The following is a 27,907-nucleotide window of genomic DNA, read 5'->3' as shown; positions in this document are numbered from 1 at the left end:
GCGTGCTTTCATTACTAACCAAAGACGCTATTGCTAGGCCATTACAATAAAGAACAAACAAAGACAGTTTCCTGTCACATAAGAAAGTGCTAACAATGTAGTTACGTACATTCTAATTTTAGATTAGTGCCATACGAGATCACATTTGGGAAACTCATCAAGTCAGACTAAAGTTTTCCGGGACCAGAAGAGTGTAATAAGAATTATCTGCTGTCGTGTTAACTGAGAAAAATCCAGCAGAGACGTGTTCGAGGGACTGGGGATACTAACTACTCCTTCTTCATATTGAAAACATCAGCAAGCGATCTGTTGGGAGAGGTATCGTACAAGACCACAAAAAAGTAACTTGTCACCTAGAAAAGATAAACCGATTTTATTTAACAAGTTGTGCAAACAATTGTTATGATTTTTAATACATGAAATTACATACATTAGATATATGTAATACTTATAACAACCCAAGAAAAATGAGCAATAAACATTTAGTATTTCAAATTTGGTCAGTATTTATGAGATTTCAAATCGCGACATTGCGGTGAGTTTCACCTCACTGTGGTGGTTCTGTATTAGTATAAATTCAATAAGGCACAGTATGAATTCAAGTACTTCTGTAACCAATAGATAAGCATTACAGTTAACAAATGTTCCAGAGTAATACATCAAGCATCAACAAAACTTTTAGTTAACACTCGTAAGCACACCAGATCACGACAGGCAATGAGCAGCTGTGAAACATAACGTACAAGTAAATCTGAACTCGTATAAATAGGTAGCGATCGTATTATTACAGAGAAGAAATCTGGAACAAAGAGCCAATCATGGAATAAGGCAGAAACCAAATCTCAGCCAAAAGACAATTTAGCTATGTACACTATGTGATCAAAAGCATTCGGACACCTGGCTGAAAATGAATTAGGCGCTACAGTCTGGAGCCGAGCGACCGCTACGGTCGTAGGTTCGAACCCTGCCTCGGGCATTGATGTGTATGTTGTCCTTAGTTTAGTTACGTTTAATTAGTTCTAAGTTCTAGGCGACTGATGACCACAGAAGTTAAGTTGCATAGTGCTCAGAACCATTTTTTTTAAAATGACTTACAAGTTCATGGCGTCCTCCATCGGTAATGCTGAATTCAATATAGTCTTGATGACAGCTTCAACTCTCGCAGGCAAACGTTCTATCAGGTGCTGAAAGTTTTTCTTGGGGAATGGCAGCCCATTCTTCATGGAGTGCGGCACTGAGGAGAGGTATCGATGTCGGTCGGTGAGGCCTGGCACGAAGTCGGCGTTCCAAAACATCCCAAAGGTGTTCTATATGATTCAGGTTAGGTCTCTGTGCAGGCCAGTCTATTACAGGGATGTTATTGTCGTGCAGCCACTCCGCCACAGGCAGTGCATTATGAACAGTTTCTCGAACGTGTTGGAGGATGCTCTTCAGCAGTGGGAAGCAAGAAAGTGCTTAAAACTTCAATGTAGGCCTGTGCTGTGATAGTGCCACGCAAAACAACAAGGGGTGCAAGCCCCCTCCATGAAAAACACGACCACACCATAACATCACCGCCTCCGAATTTCACTGTTGGCACTACACATGCTGACAGATGACGTTCACCGGGCTTTCGCCATGCCCAAACCCTGCCGTCGGATCGCCACATTGTGTACCGTGATTCGTCACTCCAGACAACGTTTTTCCACTGTTCAATCGTCCAACGCTTACGCTCCTTACACCAAGCGAGGCATAGTTTGGCATTTACCGGCGTGATGTGTGGCTTATGAGCAGCCGCTCGACCATTAAATCCAAGCTTTCTCACCTCCCGCCTAACTGTCACAGTACTTGCAGTGGATCCTGATGCAGTCTGGAATTCCTGTGTGATGGTCTGGATAGATATCTGCCTATTACGCATTACGTCTCTTTTCAACTGTTGGCGGTCTGTCAATCAACAGACGAAGTTGGCCTTTACGCTTTTGTGCTGTACGTGTCCCTTCATGTTTCCACTTCACTATCACATCGGAAACAGTGGACCTAGGGATGTTTAGGAGTATGGAAATATCGTGTACAGACGTACGACACAAGTAACACCCAATCACTTGACCACATTCGAAGTCGGTGAGTTCGGCAGAGCGCTCCATTCTGCTCTCTCACGATGTCTAATGATTACTGAGGCCGCTGATATAGAGTACCTGGCGGTAGGTGGCAGCACAATACACCTAATATGAAAAAAGTACGTTTTTGGAGGTGTCCGGATACTTTTGATCACATAGTGTATGTACCTTAAGTTACAATAATTGAGACTAGTTCTGTGAATGAATGCAGAAATAAAATTTAAACAACAACGCTCGCATATGTTAACTTAAAATAACAGATAGCAAAACTAAACTTATATTAATAGTGAGTACAAAATAAATTACACACAGCCAGAACAGACTATATTCATAAAGTAATAACAGGGCTCAAACCTGACATACCGGAATTAGACAACCCACCCATAATAACTGTGGCATAAGCAAATTTAGCAAAGTAAGTAGCAAGTGGGAACCGGTAAACTCCTTAAAGCAACCACAGCACAGCGGATAGCCACTAATAACTGTTCATACAGTCTACACACTAAGATGCTCATTAAATAAATCCAATAAGCACCGATGACTACTTCTCTCTAATCCAGCCTTGCACGTGAATTCTGTAGACACAGATAGCAGACAGGTCGTCTTCCACCAGATCCGCGCGAGCATCTAAGATGGTAGAATAGAGAATAACACAACTGCTCAAAATCACATTCAGCTTCAGCAAATGTTAAAAGTATCCACTTACTACAGTACTGGAAGCACTCGTCCTATAAAGGAGATCCCGCTGTTGTCGGTAGTAGATGACTTAGAGCGAGCTCTTGCGCAATGCCATTAAGTCAGCGTGAGGGCGCACGCTCCTGGTGGGATGCGAAGGAAGACATTCCTTACCTATACAGGCAAAAAGATTATACCATCTTTCGAGTTCATATCGAAGCACTGCGTGTATCACATATACTTATTCCTTAATGAAATTCCTTGTAAATAATATATCTTTTTCAGACTAACAACTCAGTTCCTGAAATCGAAACTAGAGGTAAGAAATTTAAAGACACTTATTTTCTTGTATAGCTTTCCTCGGTATATGTGAACACGCGTTTATATTAACTTACCAGCAACTATAAAAAGTCAAGTAACATACCAATAATGTTCAGTTTAAGAGGAGCCTAAAAGATTAATTTGCGGTCAGCTCCTCCTGGCCCATTGGAAATGGCCCAGTTGATATGTATATACTTTTAAAAATATTAAGTAATATGTTACATAAAATCTGATTTCAGAATATCTTCAGTTTTGCAATTTGGTCAATGCAAACAAGTGCTGTAAACTCTTTCTTCCGTTTAATAATGCGTGGCTACAATAGCTCAAGAATTATGATTTAAACCAAAGTGTAGTATTCATTTACATGTTTTGTGACAAATTTCTTATTACGTCTTAAATGAAGATATGTTTAAAATATTTTGACTTATTCCATACGGATGAAGACCATACCCTTCAGTATCTGTGCAGCTGAAATCTTTTTCAAAAATGTATTATTTATTCTTGCATAATGACATGCTCTACATTACTGAGTATCTCCTCTGTATGCATACAGGTCAAAAAAGGATGTCCGATCTATAGTATCAAATAATCCTGTATTTACTTTCCAAAATAATAGCTGTGAAATATCTGATCATCTACTTATTCAAGCAACAGCGATGAAGGATTTATTTTTTCTCCTTTATTTTCAGATACGTCAGGCTTATTTGATCTCGGAAAGACAAACGATTTTCAAATGTTCGTTGAGCTGGTCAACTACGGAGTAAACTCGTGCGAGGTCTACCTTCAAGATGAAAACTTTAAGCGGCTGCTCAAATCTGGTGACAAGTTCGACGTCATGATCATGGAAGAATTCTTCTGCGAGTGCTTCCTGCCCCTGGCACACAAATTCGATATTCCCGTCATAGGATTCACCACGTTCGCGCCGAGTGCGTGGCAAGGTGACATTGTCGGAAATCCAAGTCCATATTCTTACGTGCCTGACACGTTTCTTACTTACACCGACCACATGACTTTCTTCGAGAGATTGCACAACACCTTGTACGTATTGTTCTGTAAGGTGATCCGCGAGATGTACATGATGCCCAGGCAGGAAGCCCTGGTGCAGAAGTACTTGCCCGATCTGAAGATGCCCAGTCTATTCGAGATGGAAAAGAGGACTTCCATGGTGCTCACCAACAGCCACTTTAGTCTGTTCTACCCGAAACCGCTTGTACCTGCCATGGTCGAAGTTGGGGGGATGCATGTCAGTCTACCGAAAAAGCTGCCACAGGTGAGTCCTCTTTTTATATGATCTGAAAGTGCACTGTCTACAAAATTTATTGATGAGCCCAAAAAATTATGTCACCCGCCTAATAGATTGTTGGTCCACCTATGGAACGGAGTTCAGCTGCTATTCTGCGTATCATGGATCCGATAAATGTAGTCTGCTTGTAAATAATGTATCTCTCCCTTTATTTTATCTCTACTGCCTTCATGACTTAAGACTGTAGCCTAGTGAACATTGTGAAAGGCTTTCTCTAAGCCAACAAATGCTATTGATGTACGTCTGCGTTCCTTCAGCTTATCTTCTAAGATGAGTTGTAGGGTCAATGTTGCCTCGCATTTTCCTATATTTCTCCAAAAATTACAACTGATTCTCGAGTTGGTTTTTATCAGCATTTACGCGCTTCTGTAATAAATTCGCGTCAGCGTTTTGCAGACACGACGTATTAAAATGATGATTTCATGATGTTTACACCTGTCAGCACCTGCCTTCTTTGGGATAGGAATTACTGCATTCTTCGTATAGTCGCGGGGTATTTCTCCTTCTTGCGCCCCAGAATGGTAATTCGGGTGAATGTGAAAATTTTTTAAAGTTTTCCCTGGGGCGCCAGCGGCAGAGTTGAAGCCAAGGCGGGCTAGTACACAATACCTAGATCGGAACGGCAACAAGGAAGAACAGCCGGTATCACTTGTAGTAAGGGCACATCAGCGACTTAGTTGCACAAACCATACAAACTAGAGGACCAAGGTAACGATGCAGCAGAGTGGCTTTAATGAGAAGGGAGCATAGCATCATACCCTTGACCATGGACAGTGAAGTAACAGCAAAAGTGGCTCTACAGCACACAGATGCTGCAGAAATAACTGAACTAAAAGCCTGAAGCGAGGAGTTGGGAGAACACGGTGTGGTACAGAGTGGTATGCGGTTCAGAAAACTAGGAGACATTCAGTCATCCATGCCACACAATAATGTCATTGACATAGACCAAGTGCTATAAACAGTCTAACTTCCAAAGCCCAGTTCTCAGTTCATAGCTAGCTAACCCCGAGATGGGACCTGTGACGCTCCATATCCAGTCCACCTAGACGACTCTGATCTACGATGCAAAAGCTGATCAGCCTGGAGGTCTTGGGCGCCAAGATCCCTTCTTCACCTTCACTGATGAGAAGACTCCTACCACCAGCATGGCCTATAATGCCTTGGGAGTACAGTAGCTGCCACCCCCCCGACAACTGTCTAAGCAGAGATTAGAGATTAGATTAGATTAATACTTGTTCCATAGATCATGAATACGACACTTCGTAATGATGTGGAACGTGTCAGGTTAATAAAAGATGTCTGTACAAGATATTACATTACACAAAATATTGCATGACACTAATTTTTAATTTTTTCCCCCTTAATTTATATCTAAAAATTCAGCCAATGAGTAGAAGCAGTGGTCATCTAGAAATTCTTTTAATTTATTTTTAAATGTTAGTTGGCTGTCTGTTAGGCTTTTGATGCTGTTTGGTAGGTGACCAAAGACTTTTGTGGCAGCATAATTTACCCCTTTCTGTGCCAAAGTCAGATTTAACCCTGCATAGTGAAGATCATCCTTTCTCCTGGTGTTATAGCTATGCATACTGCTATTACTTTTGAACTGGGTTGGATTATTAACAACAAATTTCATAAGTGAATATATATACTGTGAGGTTACTGTGAGGATCCATAGATCCTTAAATAGATGTCTGAGAGATGACTGTGGGTGGTGTAACCTCCCCACAAAATAATTACCGTAACCTACTAATAATACAATGTGACTAATCTCTCAATAAAAATCGTCGCTCACTTATAACCTTTCAATAATTCACTGTGAATTTAAACTGGTAAATTTAGGACGTCAGCAGTGCTGCGTCATGGTCCTGAAAGATCATACTGAATAAATTGAAAATTCTTACCTCAGTCTAGTCGCCGCATAACGCATATATATCTGCTCCTATAAGAAATTTTTCTGGCACAGCCCTGTGCAATGCTGGCCGATAGATTTGTCATTTATAAAAAGAACAACTGATTTTTCTTTGCAATAATCGGGATGACCATGGATTGGAGAAGTTAGTAAATTCTTTAAATTGAAATGAATGATCGTCAAAAGTTACTTTTTATGAGAAAGATTATTATCAAGAGATTTTTTAAAAACATTTACATGGGACTTGAGATAACAATACTACATATGCGTGAGGCTGCTTTTACCTTACACTACAACGCTGAGGCTCCGCCATCGCTGCACACGACCGGCCCAGCCAACACGATACATCAGACGACTGATCGCTAGAAACTGCTTACTGCTACTGCTACACAGTTCCTACTGCTGACAACACTGCTCTCTTGTCTGAGATCTCTTATACCTTGCATATCGCAGGCAGCGCGTGAGCAATCCATCGAAATTACATTAAGTATTTAGCCTTTTTTTACGAGAACTAGACATATAAAGGAGTGAAATAAAGTGCACATGCACTGTAGAAGTCTTTAGCATATTTAGGACAACTGATCTTATTAAAAAATGAAATGAAGTGCACACGCACTGTATATGTCTTTATCATTTTACAAAAATTTAAACGCACTGTATAAGTCTTTACCATTTTACAAGAATTAGGGAAGGAATGGGAAGGATTGCATCATGGTTGTAGCACAGTAGGTTGCACGTAGCTGCACCGAAAGTCCATATCTTTCTACAGAAGCACAACACCAAGTAAGACAATCTGAACTTCTCTTCCCTGAAGTATTAATCAGTGTAGCCAAGACACTGACATGTTGTATTAATACTGTATGTTATCATTTTGGTAGTACATTAGGTACACCAAACAGTAGGACCATAATAACATCTCCATCGTGCAAGGTGGTGGACAGCTTGGTACGTCAACACCACATTCTTGTAGAATCCATACTCTTATATCAACGTAGAATTAGTGCAAAAACCAAATATAGTGCTCCATGATCATGAGGATGGACAGGACATACGGATATTGCAGTAATGGCTGGTAATTAGGTCAGAAGTTGAAGGACGTTAAGTCTTATGCTAGTCATCATTCAGAATTACATTAGTCTATCAACCGATCTGAACAATTACTGGCATTCATTGGCTATTTACAGAGCATTTAAGTAGTATGTATGGAGTATTACAGAACATTATTCATAAGTCATCTGTGTACAGTAATTATTGGCACACATTGGCCAGTTACAAAGCATTATTTCATACATTATTCAGAAGTCATCATTCAAAAGCAAGAGTTAATTAATGGCATAGCACTTATGCATAAGTCATCATATTACAGTAAACAGTGGCATTCATTTGCCAGTAGCTAAACCTGTAGCAAGTATTGAGTATTACAAAACACTATTCATAACTCATCTGATTGCAGTAAATATTGGCACTCATTGGCCATTTACAAAGTATTCATATAGTTTTACAAAACATTATTCAGTATTATTCAGAAGTCATCATTCAAAACAAGAGTTATTGCATGTAGCAACAAGCTGCTAGTGACTATATATGATATCATGTAAGTGACATAAAACATATTTAAAATATAAGACATTGGAACTGTTACTCAAAGTCTGTAGTCCAATAATACATAGACATAAGCGAATCAATACTTCAGAAAAATTTGCATTTTATTGAGGGCTAGAAATATGTCTTAAACTGGTAGCATTATTTAGTTATATACTGGTAGTAGCTGGGACAGGTAATAATTTTTTTTGTGCTAGCAATGAATTGCGTTGGGATCGATAATTGCTGGGGCATGAAAATATATGCTTTTGACTTATTGCTGGAAATAAGGATTAATAACGCCATTCGTCATGAGTCAGCTGTAGCAAGGTTATGAAACAAAGGCAGTATATGTGATCACATTCATGAATGATACACACAATGGGTAAAAAAAATGCAAGTATTAGAACAGGTTTAATAACCAACTGCTTATAGCATATTAGTATCATGAAAAGCTTCTCCTCGAAAAGATACAAAATGGATTATTGACATGAAAGAAAAAATGTATATTATGCTGAAGAGTAGTAAACTTCGAATTAACAGGTAATGAAACGTGTACTTAATATGTATGTACTCTAGTTGTCTTTTCCAAAACATTCTGTCAAAAAGAACTGCAACAAATACTTAAATAACTACATAGCATCTCTTAACTAATACGAAATATATAAACCTCATCATTATCATCATCTGCAAAGAAAAACTTCATTATTCATATTACCATAACTTCATCATTATCATCACCTGCAAAGAAAAACTTCATTATTCATGTCTGCAAAAAACAGACACTTCATTATTCATATTAATATTACCATTTACTTCATACAACTATTCATTATCATTCATTACTTCCTATAGTATAGAGTTTCTTACTTCTAGCATATTTCATGACTAAAACTAAGATGTGTAGTTCTGTCTGACAGCTTGCTCAATCACCTCGTATTCTGAAAGAAAAATAATTAGTCAAGACGCTGTCATACGATGTGTATAGTATATTCTGGTTAATGCTTGTTAATTCTGATCCATTTACTCTTCATGGCAAGGTATTGCATTTTCTTTCGTTCATTCCGATGGAGAAATTTCCATTTCAGAGTAAACCACTGTGGTTGTTTAATTTATCTCTTTTACACGGTATTGCTTTCTGAAAATGATGAATAAGGATTCATATCTTGCATTTAAATCACATACTCATTAAATGAAAACTTTTGTCTAGTGATATAATTAAGCATACAGCATAGCATGACAGAAAACGTATTAGGTCAAAACCATAGACAGTTTTCAAGTGCAAAAAATGTACAGACAATATCATAATGTAGTAGCAAAAAATGTAGAATAGTAAAGATGTTGAGATATCATAAGGCAAAATGTCAAAGTCAACTGGTGTTTGTTACATCTTAAACAGTTCATAGTGCATACAGACAAAAATTCTACTTTCGATAGGAAAACAATCATACATACACAAAAAATCGAAAATGTGCACGGTCTGATATATAACGACAAGAAAAGCGACCTGCTAACCTTACCTTGCCGGGCACTTGCCAGGAAAAAATATGACAATCATCAGTAATCGTTTATATCAATAACTGGAAAAGGCATTACAGTGTGATAAATCAGAAAGTACGTTCATTCAATAAAGGGTTTAATACTGGAGATATGGTGATTGCCTTTGCTTTTTCTGGTTCTCAAAGTTTCGACATGTACTACATTGTGGTGAGGAATGCTGCGAATTCTGTATGGACCTGCGTATAGAAGCTCAAATTTACTGCACCTATTTTTTCCTCTGTTGGATAAATAGTGCGCACGTACTAATATCTTCTGTCCAATGTGAAAGTCACGGCGTGTACAAAACTGTTTTTGCTGTCTTCTCCGGCGCTCTGCGGCACGTTTGATGTTGTTGAGCGCAATGTCAATTATTTCATGGTGACGTAGTCGACGAGATGTAGGAAGAGATACTAATTCTTTAATTTTGTTAGGTGGTTCAACATTTTTCAATATAACAGTCGGAGATAGCATAGTAGATTCATTTGGTATGGAGTTAATTACATCCTGGAATGAGAGTATGTGTATGTCCCAGTCAATATGTTTTTTATGGCAGTATATTCTACATAGTTCACCAATTTCTTTCATCAGTCGTTCAGAAGGGTTCGAAGAAGCGTGGTACCTGGATATATAGATCGGAGAAATGTTTCTAGCTCGTAACATACGTGTCCACATCGCAGATCGAAACTGTGGTCCACTGTCGCAAATTACTTTCAATACATGCCCTACATGAAACATAAAATGTTTTACAAATGCATTCCAAATAGATTTAACAGTAGCTTTGCGTAACGCAGTGAAAGTAACAAATTTCAAAGTGAGTTCAACAGCGACAAAGATGTAACAACAACCTCTATTAGATCTGGGAATCGGACCAAAAATGTCTACAGCGGCCATGTGTCTCAATTTAACAGTTACAATGGGATGTAACGGAGGAATATGTGAAGTCGTGTCTGATTTAGCTTTCTGGCAGATTTTACATGACGCTAAAATTTGCTTGGCAGAAGTTGGTTGCGATGTCTAGCTGATTGTTGCTGAGAGAACAGAATAGTGCGTCTGCTACAACATTTTGTGTACCGGGAATGTGAACAATTGTAAAATTAAATTCCTATAAATAAAGTTTCCATCTGCTTAATCTGTCATGTATAAATTTTGCGGAAAGTGGAAACTGTATAGCTCTATGATCTGTGTAAACGGTCGTATGTCTTCCATAAACAAAATGCCTAAATCTCGTAAATGCCCATACAACACATAATGTTTCAAGTTCTGTGACAGAATAATTGCGTTCAGTAGGTGACAGAATGCGACTTGCAAAGGCGATGTTTTTAACTACTGTAGTACCGTCTTCTTCAATTTCCTGAAAAATGTGTACGCCTAAAGCTGTGTTAGAACTGTCGGTGGCAATGAAAAAATTTCTGGTAGGATCTTGGTGTGATAAAAGTGGTGCGTTCAACAAAGCTTGTTTCAGCTTTACAAATTCAGAATTTGCTTGGCTATCCCAGGACCAAATAGCGTTTTTACCCGTCAATTGGCATAATCTAGGGGTGTCTAAAGCAGAGTAATGAATAAATTTACGGAAAAGTTAATTAATCCCAGAAAGCTGTGTAGTCGTTTCTTCGTCGTAGGAACAGTAATGTCACGTAAAGCTTGAAGTTTTTCCGGGTCAGGCGCAATGCCTTCTGCTGAAATTACATGTCCAAGAAATTTTATGGAAGTTTTGCCAAAGTGCGATTTGTTAAGATTAACTGTCAGTCCTTGTGCACGAAAAGTTTGCAACAGTTGTTCAAGAATCAGATTGTGTTCAGACCAGTTAGCTTCTGCGATAAGGATGTCGTCTACATATGTTGTGATTCTGTCTTTAAGTTCTGTCGGAAGTATACTATTCAAACCGCGAATAAATGCAGCTGAAGAAATTGTTAGACCGAACGGTAATTTGCAAAATTGATAACAATCACCAAAACAGAGAAATGCTGTGTACTTTCTGCAGTTCGGATGGAGCGGAATTTGCCAAAATCCCGATTTCAAATCTAATGTGGAATAAACAGCAGTACCATGAAATTTCTGTAGAAGTTCTTCTAGTGTTTGCGGGCGATCTGTTTCATTAATAATAATGTCATTGATGTGACGCGAATCAAGTATGAGTCGAAGTGTACCATCCTTTTTCTTAACAATATGGAGCGGGGTTATGTATGGACTAACTGCCGGTTCAACAATACCTTGGTCAAGCATAGCTTGCAATTCTTTCTTAACTTGTTCTCTGTGAATATATGGAATGGGATAATGTTTGGCTTTAAATGTGTCATGCTGTTTAACTTGAAATTCATACATAAAACCAGACATAGTACCAGGGATATTGTCAAAAACTGGAGCTTGCTGTAAAAGAATTTTGCGTAGTTGCGTACGTTCGTTGTCTGTATTTGCACTGCTTTGTTTTACTTTATCATTTGCTTAACGTCATAGTCGGCTTCGTCTGGTGTATTATAGTTGTGTACGTACGTATCTGTGAACAATGTGGAATGACAGTCCGTATTACGCGATGTAGAAAAGACCTGTGTTCCGTTAATTGCCTGTTCATCTGCAGATAAAGCGTGCTGAAATTCTAATGCCAGTTGTACATTCTCATCCTTTAACATTAAATAGGAATTTTGAAAGTCAGTAACTGCGTCGTGTTGTAGCAAAAAACTCGTACCTAAAATAACGTCTGTTGTCAGTAAGGGAACAATCCAAAAATTTGAGTGAAACGTATGACCTGCAATACAAAACGATAAGTGTGTCTGTAATTTTACTTCTACTCCTTTACTAGATACTGCTTCTTTTACTTTAGTTCTGCCTAATGGTAACGTAGGATAAATATTCTCTTTGTTACATTCATTGAAGGTTTCTTCATTTATGACTGGCATAGGTGATCCAGAATCGATTATTGCTGAAAATTTGGATGATCCAATCTTTACTTCAATGACAGGGTGGGAAATGGTTTTTTTGTATAACTGGTTTTTCCTGCAAAAGAGTGTCTCGTATGTCGTCAAAAGTAATAACATTTTCGTGAACAAGAGTCTGTGTATCAAAAGTATTGCTTACGTTGCTGGAAGATTCATTCTGCACTGTATCTAGTCAAATTCTTTCTGACGTACTGTTATTTGCGGGAGGATGCTGTGGCATTTCAACTGTTTGTACTGTTCTGTTATTTCTTCGTGACATATTACGTTCGGGATGATACCGACTGTCTGGTTCATTCATGATAATCTGTTGTTGCGGATGATTCTGCTGCTGGTAAGACCGACTGTTATTAAACGTACGCTGAAAACTGTGCTCTTTACTTTTACGTCTGTCATAATAATCGTTGCTATACGGCGCATTGCGATATGAGTTGAAATGGTGTTTTCTGTACGTAGTGATTTCCTTGTTGCTGTGGATTACTATTTGGTGGAGCCGACGCTATACGTGTAGGCGGCGAAACATTAAAGCTTGGTTGACCTTCCTGACTACATTGTTGGTTAGGTATGTTAACCGGCTGGTTTTGATGCTGTTGTGGGGAAAAGCCTCTACTGTTGCCAAAATGTGTTTCCTGTTGCTGATAATTTTGATGATACTGATAATTAAAATTTTGTCTGTTATTAAAATTCTGGTGGTTGTCATTCCTGGACCGTCTATCACCTTTGCTATTATAATAGCGTGGCTGATCGTAATTTCCGTATGCTTGTTTGCCTTGGTTATGATGTGAAAAAATTTTTGTTAATGAAGGAATAGTCTGATTGCTGAACTTCCAAAAGCTGTAACAGATCTCTCAATGCCGAAATATTTTCCTTCTGCTGACCTGTTAAAAGTGATACTCTTAACAATCGTGGTAATTTAGAAATACATAATTGGATAAGTGCTGATTCACTGTATGGCTCACCTAAGTATTGGTTTTGTTGCACCATGTGTTCAAAAAATTGCGTGACAGTGAGAAAATTTGAGTTCTCATAATTTGGTAAGCTAATTAATTGATCCTTGATTCCGCGCTGTGTCGTCTTCGACCAATACGCTGACAGAAAAGCATTCTGAAATTCTTCTACCGAGTAGCATTGTCTCGCGATCGGTCTCATACGAGTTGCCGGTTCGCCTTCCAAAAAACTGCAAATAAATTCAAGTTTGTGTGTTACGGGCCAAGTTGGTGGAAAAGCAAAACTAAAATCTTGTATCCAGTCCAAAGGGTGAATCTGTGTTCTATCATTTTTAAATACCTTAAATTTCCTAATGGATAGAAAGTGCTTGTAATCAAAATTATCTTCTCTGTATGTCTGAACAGGTTCAGGATTGAATGATAATCTGTTTGTCTGTGACTGTTCGGAATCTAAGTCACATACTCTCTGTAAATGACCTAAATTATACTGGCTGTGTGAGTGTGAGAAATGTTTTGAATGTGGCGTATGCTGTGCCGTGTTAGAGGCTGAAACATTTTTCATCTCTGTCACTTCTTGCTGTAAAGATGACAATTTTCTACGTAATGTATTATTGGATGAACCTATCTCACTGATTGTCTGCTGCTGTAAGTTTTGGAATTGGGGTGTTTGATTGAACGAAATTGCTGACGTATCGTCTGATTTAGTGTCGTTGTTATACGAGTGGCCAATTCATCAAATTTTTCAGTCAATGCTTTAACCTGATTATCATTTTTAGTGTCACAAGCATTAATTTGTTTTTTGATTTTACGTGTGGTTTTGTTTAATTTCTTAACGTCTGCTTTGATGGCATTGGGGTCCTGTATTAATTCTAATTGTTCAAGTCTGATGGTCACTGTCTGAAAGTCTACTGTGTGTGTGTGTGTGTGTCTGTTTTTGTTTTAAGATCGGAGATTTCATCATGCAATTCGGTGTTCAGCTGTTTGATTTCATCTGATACTGTAGCAATATTGTTGTCTACGTATGTTTTTGCCTTCGTAAACATTTGACGCTTATCTTCCCGTCTCTGTGCAGTAATTGTTTCCATAACTTGTTTCTTTACTTTGTTCTGTTCCTGTATAAATCTACGGTAACGCGTTTCACTGCTTTGTATATGGTGATTAAAACGTTCGTCAATTTGGCTGTTTTGTTGTTCAAATTTCGTGTCTACTTTCGCATCCAGTGTGCGTGAAAGTTCTGATGACATTAATTTAAACTCGTCGTGTAACTGTGTTGCGTTTACAGAACATTGTTTAGCGACTGCACTAATTTCATCTCTAAGTAATTTGGTTGTGGCTGCATGTGTATTACTTAATTCTTGTACCCCAGACCTAATTTCTTCACTACTGTTCCTAGCACAAGCCTTAATTTCCTCACGTAATTGTTCTTTAGTATCATGACATTGCACGGCAACGGCTGTAATCTGTTCACTAAGCTGTTTGAAATTGTTGTCTTGTTTTTCATTCAACTGTTTGGAATTGTTGTCTAGTTTTTCATTAAGTTGTTTGGAATTGTTGTCTAGTTTTTCATTAAGTTGTTTGGAATTGTTGTCTTGTTTTTCATTCGACTGTTTGGAATTGTTGTCTAGTTTTTCATTAAGTTGTAGCAATACTGCCATAACTTGATCCAGTCAAAAGTAGCGACTCTATTTTCTATGATGTGTGATGGTGTATCTGCATGTGACACGTTTTGAATAACCATTTGGTCATTGTCTGATTCACGAAAAGGTTCGCTAATCGGATGTGCACTGTTGGCCACTACATCGGAATCAAATAAATCTGACGTGTTTTGTGTATATTGGTCACCTTCGTTAGAAACAATTATGTGTTCGCTACGTAAATTTCGCAAATCAGGCGTGTCAAACTGGACAGCGTTCATTGTAACGGAACGTGCCGCGTCATCAATTGTTACATTTACTGTGGACATAATTGAATTTGTTTGTTCATCATTAGGATCAAAAAAATTACTAGTGATCGGCACGCACTGAGTATCTGTAATTAGAGGATTATCACTATTACACTGACTGTCGCTAGTATGATCGGTCAAATTATTCGAGTCAGCTTTTTCACTCATTGCACATCGCGATGTACTGATAGCTGTTTTTCGCCGCATATTCACAAATCAAAGTTAAGCACAAAAAGAAACAAAGACAGAGCAAAAATGGAACAAATACAATTACAACAAAGAGCAATAACTTGCCGATGATCTGTGAAAGAAAGAGTGAAAAATTAGTAAATGCATTGCGCCAGATGCAAACTACATTTAAGTAAATAAGAGCAGATATATAACTGACAACTTCTCAGAAATTCACAAAGAAAATACGATCTTGGCCGGTTGTCGACAAGTGTAACCTCCCCACAAAAAATAAAAAAATAATATAAATAATATTCACATTTAGTGTAATCTCAAAACAGAACAATTCCTAAACCTCTCAACAGTAAAAAAACATAATTATGTCGTTCACATTCAGTATAACCTACCAACAGGAAAATCGCGTAATCTATCAATAATAAAATGTGACTAATCTCTCAATAATAAAGAATGTGACTCACTTATAACCTTTCAATAATTGACTGTCAATTTAACCTGGTAAATTTTGGACGTCAGCAGTGCTGCGTCATGGCCCTGAAAGGTCGTACTGAATAAATTGAAAATTCTTACCTCAGTCTAGTCGCCAGATAACGCATATATATCTGCTCCTATATGAAATTAAACTTCTCTGGCACAGCTCAGTGCAATGCTGGCCGATAGATTTGTCATGTATAAAAGGAAACAACTGATTTTTCTTTACAATAATCGGGATGACCATGGATTGGAGAAATTAGTAAATTCTTTAAATTGCGATGAATGATTATCAAAAGTTAATTTTTTTTATAAGAAAGATTATTATCAAGAGATTTTTTTTTAAACATTTACATGGGACTTGAGATAACAATGCTACATATGCGCGAGGCTGCTTTTACCTTATACTACAACGCTGAGGCTCCGACATCGCTGCACACGACCGGCCCAGCCAACACGATACATCAGACGACTGATCGCTAGAAACTACTTACTGCTACTGCTACACAGTTCCTACTGCTGACAACACTGCTCTCTTGTCTGAGATTCTCTTATACCTTGCATATCGCAGGCAGCGCGTGAGCAATACATCGAAATTACATCTGCTCGACTGCGCTTACAACAAATTCCTTAATCATGGACCTCTTACAGTGGGCTTCAGCAATTATTCTGATTACAAGTTTTTGAGCAATGAATACTTTTCTACTCAACGATGAATTACCCCAGAATATGATGCCATACGAAAGCAGTGAATGAAAGTAGGCATAGTAAGCTAATTTACTGAGATTCTTATCACCAAAATTTGCAATAACCCTAATAGCATACGTAGCTGAACTCAGACGTTTCAGCAGACCATCAATGTGTTGCTTCCAGTTTAACCTCTCATCAATGGACACACCTAAAATTTTTGAAAATTCTACCTTAGCTACAGACTTCTGTTCAAAGACTATATTTATTACTGGAGTTGTGCCATTTACTGTACGGAACTGTATATACTGTGTTTTATCAAAATTTAAAGAGAGTCCGTTTGCTGAGAACCACTTAATAATTTTGTGAAAAACATCATTTACAATTACATCACTTAGTTCTTGGTTTTTGGATGTTATTACTATACTTGTATCATCAGCAAAAAGGACTAACTTTGCATCTTCATCAATGTGGAATAGTAGGTCATTAATGTATATCAAGAACAGTAAAGGACCTAAGACCGAATCCTGTGGGACCCCATACTTGATAGCCCCCCAGTTTGAGGAATCAGCTGTTGTTTTAACATTACATGAACCACTTATTTCAACTTTCTGCATTCTTCCAGATAAGTATGAATTAAACCATTTGTGCGCTACCCCCCTCAAACCGTAATGATTTAGCTTATCTAAAAGAATTCCATGATTTACACAATCAAAGGCCTTTGAGAGATCACAAAAAAATACCAATGGGTGATGTCCGGTTATTCAGAGCATTTAATATTTGATCAGTGAAAGCGTATATAGCATTTTCTGTTGGAAAGCCTTTCTGAAAACCAAATTAACATTTTGTTAGTACTTTATTTTTACAAATGTGGGAGGCTACTCTTGAATACATTACTTTCTCAAAAATTTTTGATAGAGCTGTCAGACACCACTGGCATCGCTGACAGTTCTCTCCCTGTGATACTGTGATCTGTCTCTTCACGACTATGGCCACCTGTTGAAGAGAAGTTATGTGCCTTCCCAACACATGACAACAAGAGCACCGTGATAACGTGCTAGCCATGATGCTAGCCACCGGGAAACACGGTCAATGCCCGGAGTGTATCTGGTCAGTAGCCTCCAGTGACGTAGCTGCTGCTGCATGTCCAACCCTGTCGCCATGGCGGCCGAGATTGCCAGATGTGGAGGCATCAGCAAGAACCGGTGTGGCTAGTATCCTTTTGCTCATACGGCTGCGGCTGCCGCGAAAGAAGACAGCCGTGTATCCGATACATGTGTATTCTTCCGGCGAGCGACATGTCTTCACCACTGCTCTCTACGCCGTTCCAGCAGTCACAGAAGACACACCTCTGGTTCTCTCTAGTCTGCCTGATATATTATACAGAATGTGGAATAGTTTTTCAAGGCAGGCTCTCCCAAGGATCTGCAAAATACAGATGGAATGTTATCTGCTCCAGAGGACTCGTCTCCACTTGCGTGTTTCAGAGTTCTGTCAAATTCTTCTCGCAGTATTTAATCCCGTATCTCATTTTCATTTACTTCCTCGTTTTTTTCTGTAATGTTGTTTTCAAGTTTGTTTCCATTTTATAGACCCTCTCACCTTTCCTTGTCCTTGTTTATTACTGGCTTTTCACCCAAGCTTTTGATATTCGTATAGCTTCTTCTTGTCTCTCCTAAGGGCTCTTTTCATTATTCGCTGATCTGTCTCGCATAATTGCAAATGTTTCTAGAGTCTTGCATTTCTCGTCTAGTCATTCCTACTCTGGCAGTTTGTGATTTCTGTCAATCTCGTTAGACGACTGTAATCCCTTTCACATGCTTCATTCGCTGCGTTATTAAATTTTCTCGTTTCCTCAGTTAGAGATGGTGCCAAGTGCGTTATCCAATAATTTGTACTGGAACTTCCCTTTTTACTTATTTGATTTTTCACTGCCTCCAGAACTTTACATAACAAAAGTACTCTTTCGCCTCATATTGCGTTATTTCAGTCAATCATTTCCCAGTGCTCCCGTTCAAACGATTTACAACCTCTGATTATTTGCACTTATCCAGGTCCCATTTTATTTCCCTACCTTTCTGCAGTTTCTTCAGTTTCAGTGTGGAGTTCATTACCAGTAAATTACGGTCACAGTTTACATCTGACTCTGAGAGTGTTTTGCAGTCTAAAATTTGATTTCAATATGTGTTTTTTTACAGCGTAATTTGTTTGAACCCTTCTCCATATCTCACCCACATACGCAACACCTCTTTACGATTTTTAAACCAAGTACTACCAGTGATTAAATTGTGCTTGGTTAAAAATTACGCCAGTTGACTTCAGCTTTCAATCCACGTTCTCAAATTATTTTTGCTCCTTATCCACTTCCTATTACTGTACTCCTCTCCTAAATTATAATTAAATTTCCTTGTATTTCCATATCCCAACTGATAGGAGGTAGGGTAGGGTTGTTTGGGGGAAGAGACCAACCACTGAGGTCATCGGTCTCATCGGATTGGGGAAGAACGGAGAAGGAAGTCGGCCGTGCCCTTTCATAGGAACCATACCGGCATTTGCCTGAAGCGATTTATGGAAATCACGGGGAACCTAAAACAGGATGGCTGGGCGCGGGATTGAACCGTCGTCCTCCCAAATGCGAGTCCAGTGTGCTAACCACTGCGCTATCTCGCTCGTTTAAAATTTCCTTCTCTTAGCAATTTGCATAACTTATTTTGTCTCATGATGTATTATTTCTATCTCTTCCTCATCTGCAGAGCTAGTGGGCATCTAAAATTGTGGTAATGTGGTGGACTTTGGCTTTATATGTATCTTTTTTACTATAATAAGTTCAAAATGATATTCAGTATTTTCTTGTTCATTATTAATCCTACTTCTGCAGCATACCTATTTGATTTTCTACTGATAAGCCCGTACTGTGCTCTCCAGAGGTCCTTTTTTTCCAGCCACCGCACTCATATCCACCACTTTATCTAACTTTAACCTATTCATCTCATATTCCGAATTCTCTAACCTACCTACCTACCTACCTACCTACCTACCTACCACATTATGGGTTCTACAGTTGCATGCTCTGACTCTTTGAACAACAGTTTTGTTTCTCTTGGCAGCAACAACTTCCTGAATAGTCCCCGCTCAGAGGTAAGAATGGAGGACTATATTAGCTCCAAAATATTTTACTCATGAGGATGACATCGCCATTAAGATACAGTGCCACATGCTGGCTGTAGCTTCCCCTTGCTGTTAGCCATTTGAGGTACACGGTCTTGTTGGCTGATATTATGAGGCCAGATCAGTCAATCACCGAGACCAGTGCCCCTGCATCTACTGAAGACTGCTGCTGCTATTCAAGAACTACACGTCTGTCTATCTTCTTCAGATATTTCCTTCCAATGAGATTGCACATATGGTAAGGCTATCTATATCTCAGTACTTTTCACTACAGTCAGAGTACAGCTCATCTAAGTCTCACTATGGTCTGTCCAAGTCAGGGTACTGTCCGTATAGTTCTCAGTTTGGTCTACCAAGGCCTGGACTGTCCATAAAAGACTCAGTACTGTCCGCCAAAGTCTCAGTACTGTCCGCCAAAGTCTCAGTACTGTCCGCCCAAGTCTCAGTACTGTCCGCCCAAGTCTCAGTACTGTCCGCCCAAGTCTCAGTACTGTCGACTAAAGTCTCAGTACTGTCGACTAAAGTCTCAGTACTGTCGACTAAAGTCTCAGTACTGTCGACTAAAGTCTCAGTACTGTCGACTAAAGTCTCAGTACTGTCGACTAAAGTCTCAGTACTGACAAAAGGTTTCATTTCTCTCCATCTAGGTCTCAGAGCTGCCCATCTGGGTCTCAGAGCTGTCCATCTGGGTCTCAGTATTTTCCATCTAGTTCCTAGAACTCCCTGTCTAAGTCCCACTGCTATCTGTCTGTCTCTCAGAGTACTGTCAACCTACATTTCAGTACTGTTCCTATGTCCCAGTTTTTCAATTTAAGTCTCAGAACTGTCCACCTGGGTATCAGCAAATTCCATCTAGTTCCCAGTACTGCCCATCTAAATCTCACTAATATCCATCTAGGCGAGAGTCCTACTCATCTTTATCATTACTGTCTGTCTTGCCCATCTAAGTTTCAATACTGTCCTCCTACATCTCAGTAATATCCATCAGGTTTCCAGTACTGTCCAAAGAGGTATAAGATGTGTTTTATTCAGAGGAAGCTTAATTATGGGGATATGACTTGGCCATGTTTATATTTAAAAGAAAGGGTCGCAGGATTGCTCATTTCCTTTATTTTTGGATTCGTTTGCTACAGGTCCAATACCGAGTGAACCCTTCTACAATTTCTCTCATTGAACACAAAAACAGTCATATATTCTTTAAATTGTATAACGGATAACGCTAGTGTTCCTATGTAAACGTAAGCAATGATTCATGCGCCAAGGAAATAAAATTTAACAGCTGCTGTCGTGTACCTCTCCCAGAAATTTGGCTGAGAAACCTTTCTGAAATTTGTATTTTCTTTCGTTGAATGGTGATCGAATGGGGAGCTTAAGGACAGGCAGTATAGGGTGAGATCACACTAGAGATTATGCATAAAAAAGGTGGCTATATATTGCTATCTCTATATCTTGACAATTTCACAAAACGATTCAAATATTCCACAAAAATAACGTTAATTAAAATCGATCGCTTAACATACATGGGCGTAGCAAGAAGTGTTCTATCACTGGTGCATAAGGAGAAACAGCTCACAAGCAGACTAGAATACCGATTACGTGGGTTTCCAGAAAGTGAGTAATTCTTCATCACAATTCGTTCAATCAATCACACCTTGGAATCTACAGGAATTCCTACTCATACACAACACGATCAGAGACCAACAACGTCAGGAGCGGGTGGGTCACAGTTTAATAGTTAAACCCCAACTCTCTCAGAAAAAACTATGTTGAATTCAGTAAATTCCAACTCTTAAAAATTCCTATTTGCATTTAGGGCTTCGTTTCACTCGAAATCATTTGTACTATTGAAGGTAGTTATTCACTACTGGGGGCCTTTGACTTTCCTGCACATGATTGCACATTCATACAAAGAGATGGTCAATCGCGAATATGCATTACATTTCGTGAAGTCACCACACAAATGAGGATTCTTCTCTCCACAGACCTCTGAGTTTCTGAATGGAGATAATCAGTATTGGCATTGAACAGACTTGACTGCGCTTGGCAGCGTGCTCACACAAAGGACCGATTAAATACACAAAAGAAATACCTTTGAAACCACGATAAACAACATAAAACATATACAAACGTTACAGGTAAATAGTTGAAGGCGATTGAACTAATGTACTCTTAGGATCTTTCACAAGTTTACAGGATTTGTACAAAAACGCAAGAGTCTATCACTCGTGGACTATAAAACTAATTGAAATCAGAAATCTACGGAAAACTTCATTAGTCATTGATTTTTACTGCGTAAAATCATGTGCATTAATTACCAATTTAACAGAATACAAAGGCTATTAATGAACGTGTTGAAGACACATGATCACTCTTGACCAGAAAAAAGAGCACAGTTACGAATTCATTCATCGCACCTGGATTTTACTGAAATAATTGCGAAATCCCAACCAAACTATTCCCCACCACATGACTGAAATAAACGACCTTGTTTCCTAGTCGTATTTACCAATCAAACCTCAGAAAGAATCTTTGAGGCTGTCTCAAGTTCTGTGTCGAGGAACAAGCATACTTGCGGTTCAGAGGCGGGACCAAGAGATTCTGTAAAGTTGGCCTTGCTGCGGCGTCCAACGGTATTTTCATATTGGCGGGTGGGGGTAAGCTTTTGCTTCCCGAGTTTAGGCAACTGTACACACAAAATAGTGGTAAACTCTGAACAGACACTCGCATTCGGGAGGACGACGATTCAATCCCGCGTCCGGCCATCCTGATTTAGGTTTCCCGTGATTTCCCTAAATCGCTCCAGGCATATCCCGGGATGGTTCCTTTCAGAGGGCACGGCCGACTTCCTTCCCCGTCCTTCCCTAATCCGATGAGACCGATGACCTCGCTGTCTGGTCTCATTCCCCAAAACAACCAAACTCTGAGCAGACAGAAAGCTGCATTATTGATTATCTGTGATAGCACCCACGGAACGTTGATACAGCTTTGAAGATGGAATGAATCTCTCCAACAACCAGTGACTATAGTGCACACACGCGAATTTTAAACACTTAAACTATGCCAAAAATGTATCAAATCCCAAAATTTTTAAATTTTTGAATAACTTGCAACTTATTTGGGTAGCTAAACTGTTGCAGATGTAGTTTTTACACAAGTGATTAGCATGGGCCGTGCGGTTCTAGGCGCTGCAGTCTGGAACCGCGAGACCGCTACGGTCGCAGGTTCGAATCCTGCCTCGGGCATGGATGTGTGTGATGTCCTTAGGTTAGTTAGGTTTAACTAGCTCTAAGTTCTAGGGGACTAATGACCTCAGCAATTAAGTCCCATAGTGCTCAGAGCCATTTGAACCATTTATTTTGATTAGCAGGGGAAAGAAAATAAAGGCAATGTACCAGTATGTTCTTGTGTTTAAGACGAGTTCCATCAATCTGGACTTTAATTTGCTGACATGACATATTTTATAACAATTCCTAAAGCTCAGCTCTCATAATAATTTTTCAATACTGTATATTTTGCTAACAATGAAACAGTTTCATTTTATTCCCTGTTGTTGCCACAAAAATGCAAATTGGCTACTGTATGACGGAAAAAAAATGGTTCAAATGGCTCTGAGCACTATGGGACTTAACTTCTGAGGTCATCAGTCCCCTAGAACTTAGAACTACTTAAACCTAACCAACCTAAGGACATCACACACATCCATGCCCGAGGCAGGATTCGAACCTGCGACCGTAGCGGTCGCGCGGTTCCAGACTGTAGCGCCTAGAACGGCTCGGCCACCCCGGCCGGCGGTATGACGAAAACCAGCATTTTCCTAACACCAGGCAGTTCAGATAAAGGAAAAAGCAATGCATTCAAGCACTTCAGAGTAATTACTAGTTTTATTTAGACAGAACTGGGATGGAGTAAGAAACAGTTGTGGCTGTTGTTTTGCATACTGTGCTGTGAATTAGATTTCTTGATCAAAAACGAATGGATGCGCACTGAAATTATACAAATGACTGAGTTCTAACAATACTTCTCCGATGATAAACCTGAAATGACAAATAGTTATTGGGTGGTGTCCCAATTATATTAAACGTATTATGATATGCATTCGCATTCCTACAGAGGCTATATGGTTTATTAGTAGCACATGATAAGTTCTGGATTTCCTTCTTTGTGCGAGCAGTTATCTTAACTGCCTCAGCCATCTGAGCATGCCTCCAGGACCGACCCAAACTTCCAAGTGCTCTAGCGTCTACAGCTCGTAGTGCTCTCATCAACCATCCTTGGTCCTTTTAATTTCTTTTAAGCATCAACAGTAGACTGAATTGCTCTTTGCACCAGAAAAATACCTGAAAGGAACCTCAGTTTGAGGTCCTATTCCTTCAGGTATCCAAAATCAAATCATCATCATAAAAATCAATACACTGAGGCACAGTCCTATTCTTTTAGACACTGGCATATACAAAAAAAAAAAAAAAATCAACTCTCTAGAACAAGTATAAGCACAGAATAATGTCTGTGCTTCTGCCCAATTCCTGTAAATGACAATGATCACATAATTAACTTCAAAACAATCTTTCAAACAAACATGAGCACCACCACAGTTTGAAGAAACTGTTATATAATATAAATAAGCATCATTGAAACAGAACCCATATCAGATCTAACTCCCAATTATTCTTTCTTTTAGACTTATCATGCCTCACAAAAATCACAGCGAGTCATTTTTGCTCTAATATCACATCAATATACATACAAATATCACAGATGCCCATCCTCTTTACGCAAATCTCACACAAAACACTTACAGTAAAAAATCCATTCTCATACAAAGGACTGAGGAAACAGCACAGAAAATTAAATATGAAATATACACTATCTCAGCTGGAGTAACCTCATGCTCACTAGGCACAGCATATGCACAGTTAAGTGTTTGCCCCTAATAGTTAAGATAGTAAACTCACCTCATATAAAATCCACATTCATCCTCATAGCATACACTCATGTCATACAGACCGAAGGACAACCAGATATAAATATTCACTTATTAACATACAAGGACAGAAACATCTCTTCAACCAGACAAATGAATAAACATACAAATCGACTAGAAAATTGAATGTATATAAGTCTTCGTATATGTCCAATCATGTTTACATATATCTTGTATCATGTACCAATTCATGACGATGTGTCACACCCCAAGATTGACTATTAAGAGAAAGCTCATCATGTATCATCTCACTATATACCACAATATTCACAAACATCCAATACCACATCAAAATATTCATAAAAAGCACATGAGAGCGCAATTGTGGTAACTCAGCACAACGTATACAAAGAAGTAATTGCATAAAACATATAGAACAAATACTTCATGACTGAACAGAAATAAGAAAAATATACAACAGATACATGTGGAAAGCACACTCCTCAACTAATAATCATGTGGAAGATCCTTGCACACTCTCTCATCACATACTCCCAAGCTCTTGGAGAAAACTACATAACACATGACATACCTCATTAGCAGTAATAAATTTTAACATATTAAAAAATATGTGAAGGCATATTTTAGCCACTGGAGATGTAGGAGAAACTGAAGCTGTCTATTTATTCATAACTATACATAAACAAAAACACTAAATAATATACATTGAATACATGATCAGAAGTATAGTATCTTCACATTTCCTGATAGTGAGCCAAGCATTGGACTCAGCGCAAACATTACATTTATATCTCGATTTTCTGCCATTGGGTTCCACAGCTTTTACTTGTGATACCACATGACCTAAAACATGAAGCAGTACCTGTTGAAAACCTCTCACAGCAAAGTCAAACAATCCCACACATAAGAATTCCAGTCCTTCTGGTATCATCACAATAGTTCAATTCATACACTGCCTCTCATCCATCTGGCAATTTACGTTAGCGGCCAGGCAGGTAACCAGAACACAAACGGCCACAAGGCAGAAAATTCCGCTGGTGCACTTAACCATAGATAAATTAATTTAAGCAATTCCACCTGATGGTGGCTATCTCGAACACTTCACTCGTTGTTGCTCACAGGAAAACCTCCAGAACAGCAACGCCGGAAGCAACAAGGTAATGCTCTAAACCACTCAACCTTCACGTCCCGGGTCGGCGAGCGACGACGCTCGTACCGATCGGACAGCTCCACACAGACTCTGACACTGCGCATAGACCGCCAGCGGGCCCTGTCGACTACGCCGCACGGAGGTGTCCTCGGACCAACCGACCGACCAACAATCCACCAAAGGTCAGGCCCGGCTTATGTGATGCGTGGTGGCAACGGTCGGGCGGGCGATGTCCACGCAGGGCTCCCTGCTGCCGCAAGCCAGCGACTGGCTGGCCCGGGCTGCGCTCCAGACGTGTTGCAACTCCCTGGCAGGACCCACCTCACGACCGGAAGTGCGGCCGCGAACTCTCCTCCTCACACGCTCTGACTCACTCCACGACAGATGACAACCGGGAAGTAATAGCAGCCGAGCAAAGATCCTATCAGAGGGGATATATCGATACGCGCCACTAGCGCCGATGACGGCAGGCAAAACAGCAATTCAGCAACGCCAGTAATTTAAATCAACATGGTGAGATGGGAATTCGTTAAAACAAGGCGTAAAATACCAAATGGTGGGACGGCGAGCCATGCACGGCTCAATGTGAACAAATGAAACAAAGCCAAATTTGTATGTAGTGGAAAGGGCTCAACACATTTCGTTGGTGGGAAGCATAATGAATTTATGGAAGACACACTTTGAAGTCACGAAAGTTTCACCTTAAGCTGCGCGGTGTGAACCAAGAACTACACGATCTTTGTAAATAATTAACAAACTCGAACTGGAAATATAGCTGTCTTGCATACAGCCAAACTGCGCCTCACCACACTCGCCCTGCGAGCGACCAAACATTCTGTCAGTCTACCGAACACGCCAAATTCGTCCGAACTAGTGTTTCCTCAAACACGCTATCCATCGTTCGTCACGAGGTTGGCTGAGACCCGATTGCCCCGCGAACCAGAACCCACAGAGTACTTGCGAGGTGCCGGGGTGAAGAAGAGTTTGTACCTCTTTAATTCAGACGAATTTTGCATGAGAACGAGACATGAACTCGACCCCCCTCCTTATCTACCAGCTAATTAATTATGAGCACAATGGTACCGGAAGGAAATGATGGTGGACTCTGCTGGTCGGTATAATAAGGAGTGCACACTCACAATAATTTAATAAAAATCGTAATCTACTCAAAAAAAGAGAATTTTATCATAATAAACAACAGGAATTTGGATTCTGCCTATATCTACGAAATGACATGCGGATTAAATATTACAATGAGATTGATATATCATAACATAGATACACATGATTGTCAACACACACGGTAGGTTAAAGGTTAGGGTATACTGTAACATTATGAGAATAACAGTTGGCTCGAGAACAAGGTGCTCCTACTCTTTGTGATGCAATAGATTGATGATAATGACTGGAGGTCCTAATGAATCAAATATCAATATCCCGACTATATAGCAGTATCGCAATTAGTAGTGAGAGCTCAAATGGGATCACACGGAGAAACAAGAAAGGTGGACTTCTAGCAAAGCGAGCGCGCATGCTGCTGAGGGATTCAGTATAAAACTGATAAGGTCCTACAATGCCGGAGCCGCAAAATACTGTAGCAGCACTGAAATCTGCAGCACGTTGATGATGTAGGCGCCGACTTCTGCCGTGCAGCAACTCTTTGTCAACCCCTGGTCGCGAAGGCTGTCCGAGAATTCTTACGTTCTTCCGAAAACGAGCGACCAAGTCGCAAGACCGTCCGACTCCGACCAAGATCAGATCCCGAATCCCTTTGCCCGCGCAACGCAAGAGCGAAGCCAACATTGCTCTACTCCCTACTCTCCTCGAAAACTGCGAATCAGCATTCAGTTCTGACTCCAAAATTCCCCTACACTGTCTCAGAGCATCTTTCACGCCAATAGTGACCGTTGCCTCCAATTTCGAGCAGGGCTTTATGACATCTAGTCTCAGTTTAAGTTGACCAATCATGCCTCTGCTATTCAGCTGAGGGCAACCTGCCTAGACCACCGGTCACCAGGCGCCAGACACCCAGCAGGGCACAGTCCACAAGTATTCTCAGA

At 39.6% G+C, this 27,907-nt stretch overlaps 1 protein-coding gene across 1 annotated transcript in view; it reads left to right on the top strand.

Moving 5' to 3' along the window:
* LOC124545268 (UDP-glycosyltransferase UGT5-like) overlaps positions 1-27,907 on the top strand; it is a 126,168-nt gene that overhangs the window by 50,677 nt on the left and 47,584 nt on the right. The window contains exon 3 of the mRNA XM_047124149.1: positions 3,782-4,362. Coding sequence (XP_046980105.1) covers positions 3,782-4,362 — 581 coding nt within the window. The remainder of the gene's footprint in view (positions 1-3,781; positions 4,363-27,907) is intronic.

The sequence above is a fragment of the Schistocerca americana genome, chromosome 8 (genome assembly GCF_021461395.2).
Source record: "Schistocerca americana isolate TAMUIC-IGC-003095 chromosome 8, iqSchAmer2.1, whole genome shotgun sequence".
Classification (NCBI taxonomy): Eukaryota; Metazoa; Arthropoda; class Insecta; order Orthoptera; family Acrididae; genus Schistocerca; species Schistocerca americana.
Note: the sequence above shows the minus strand (reverse complement) of the source record. Positions and strands in the feature narration are given on the sequence as shown.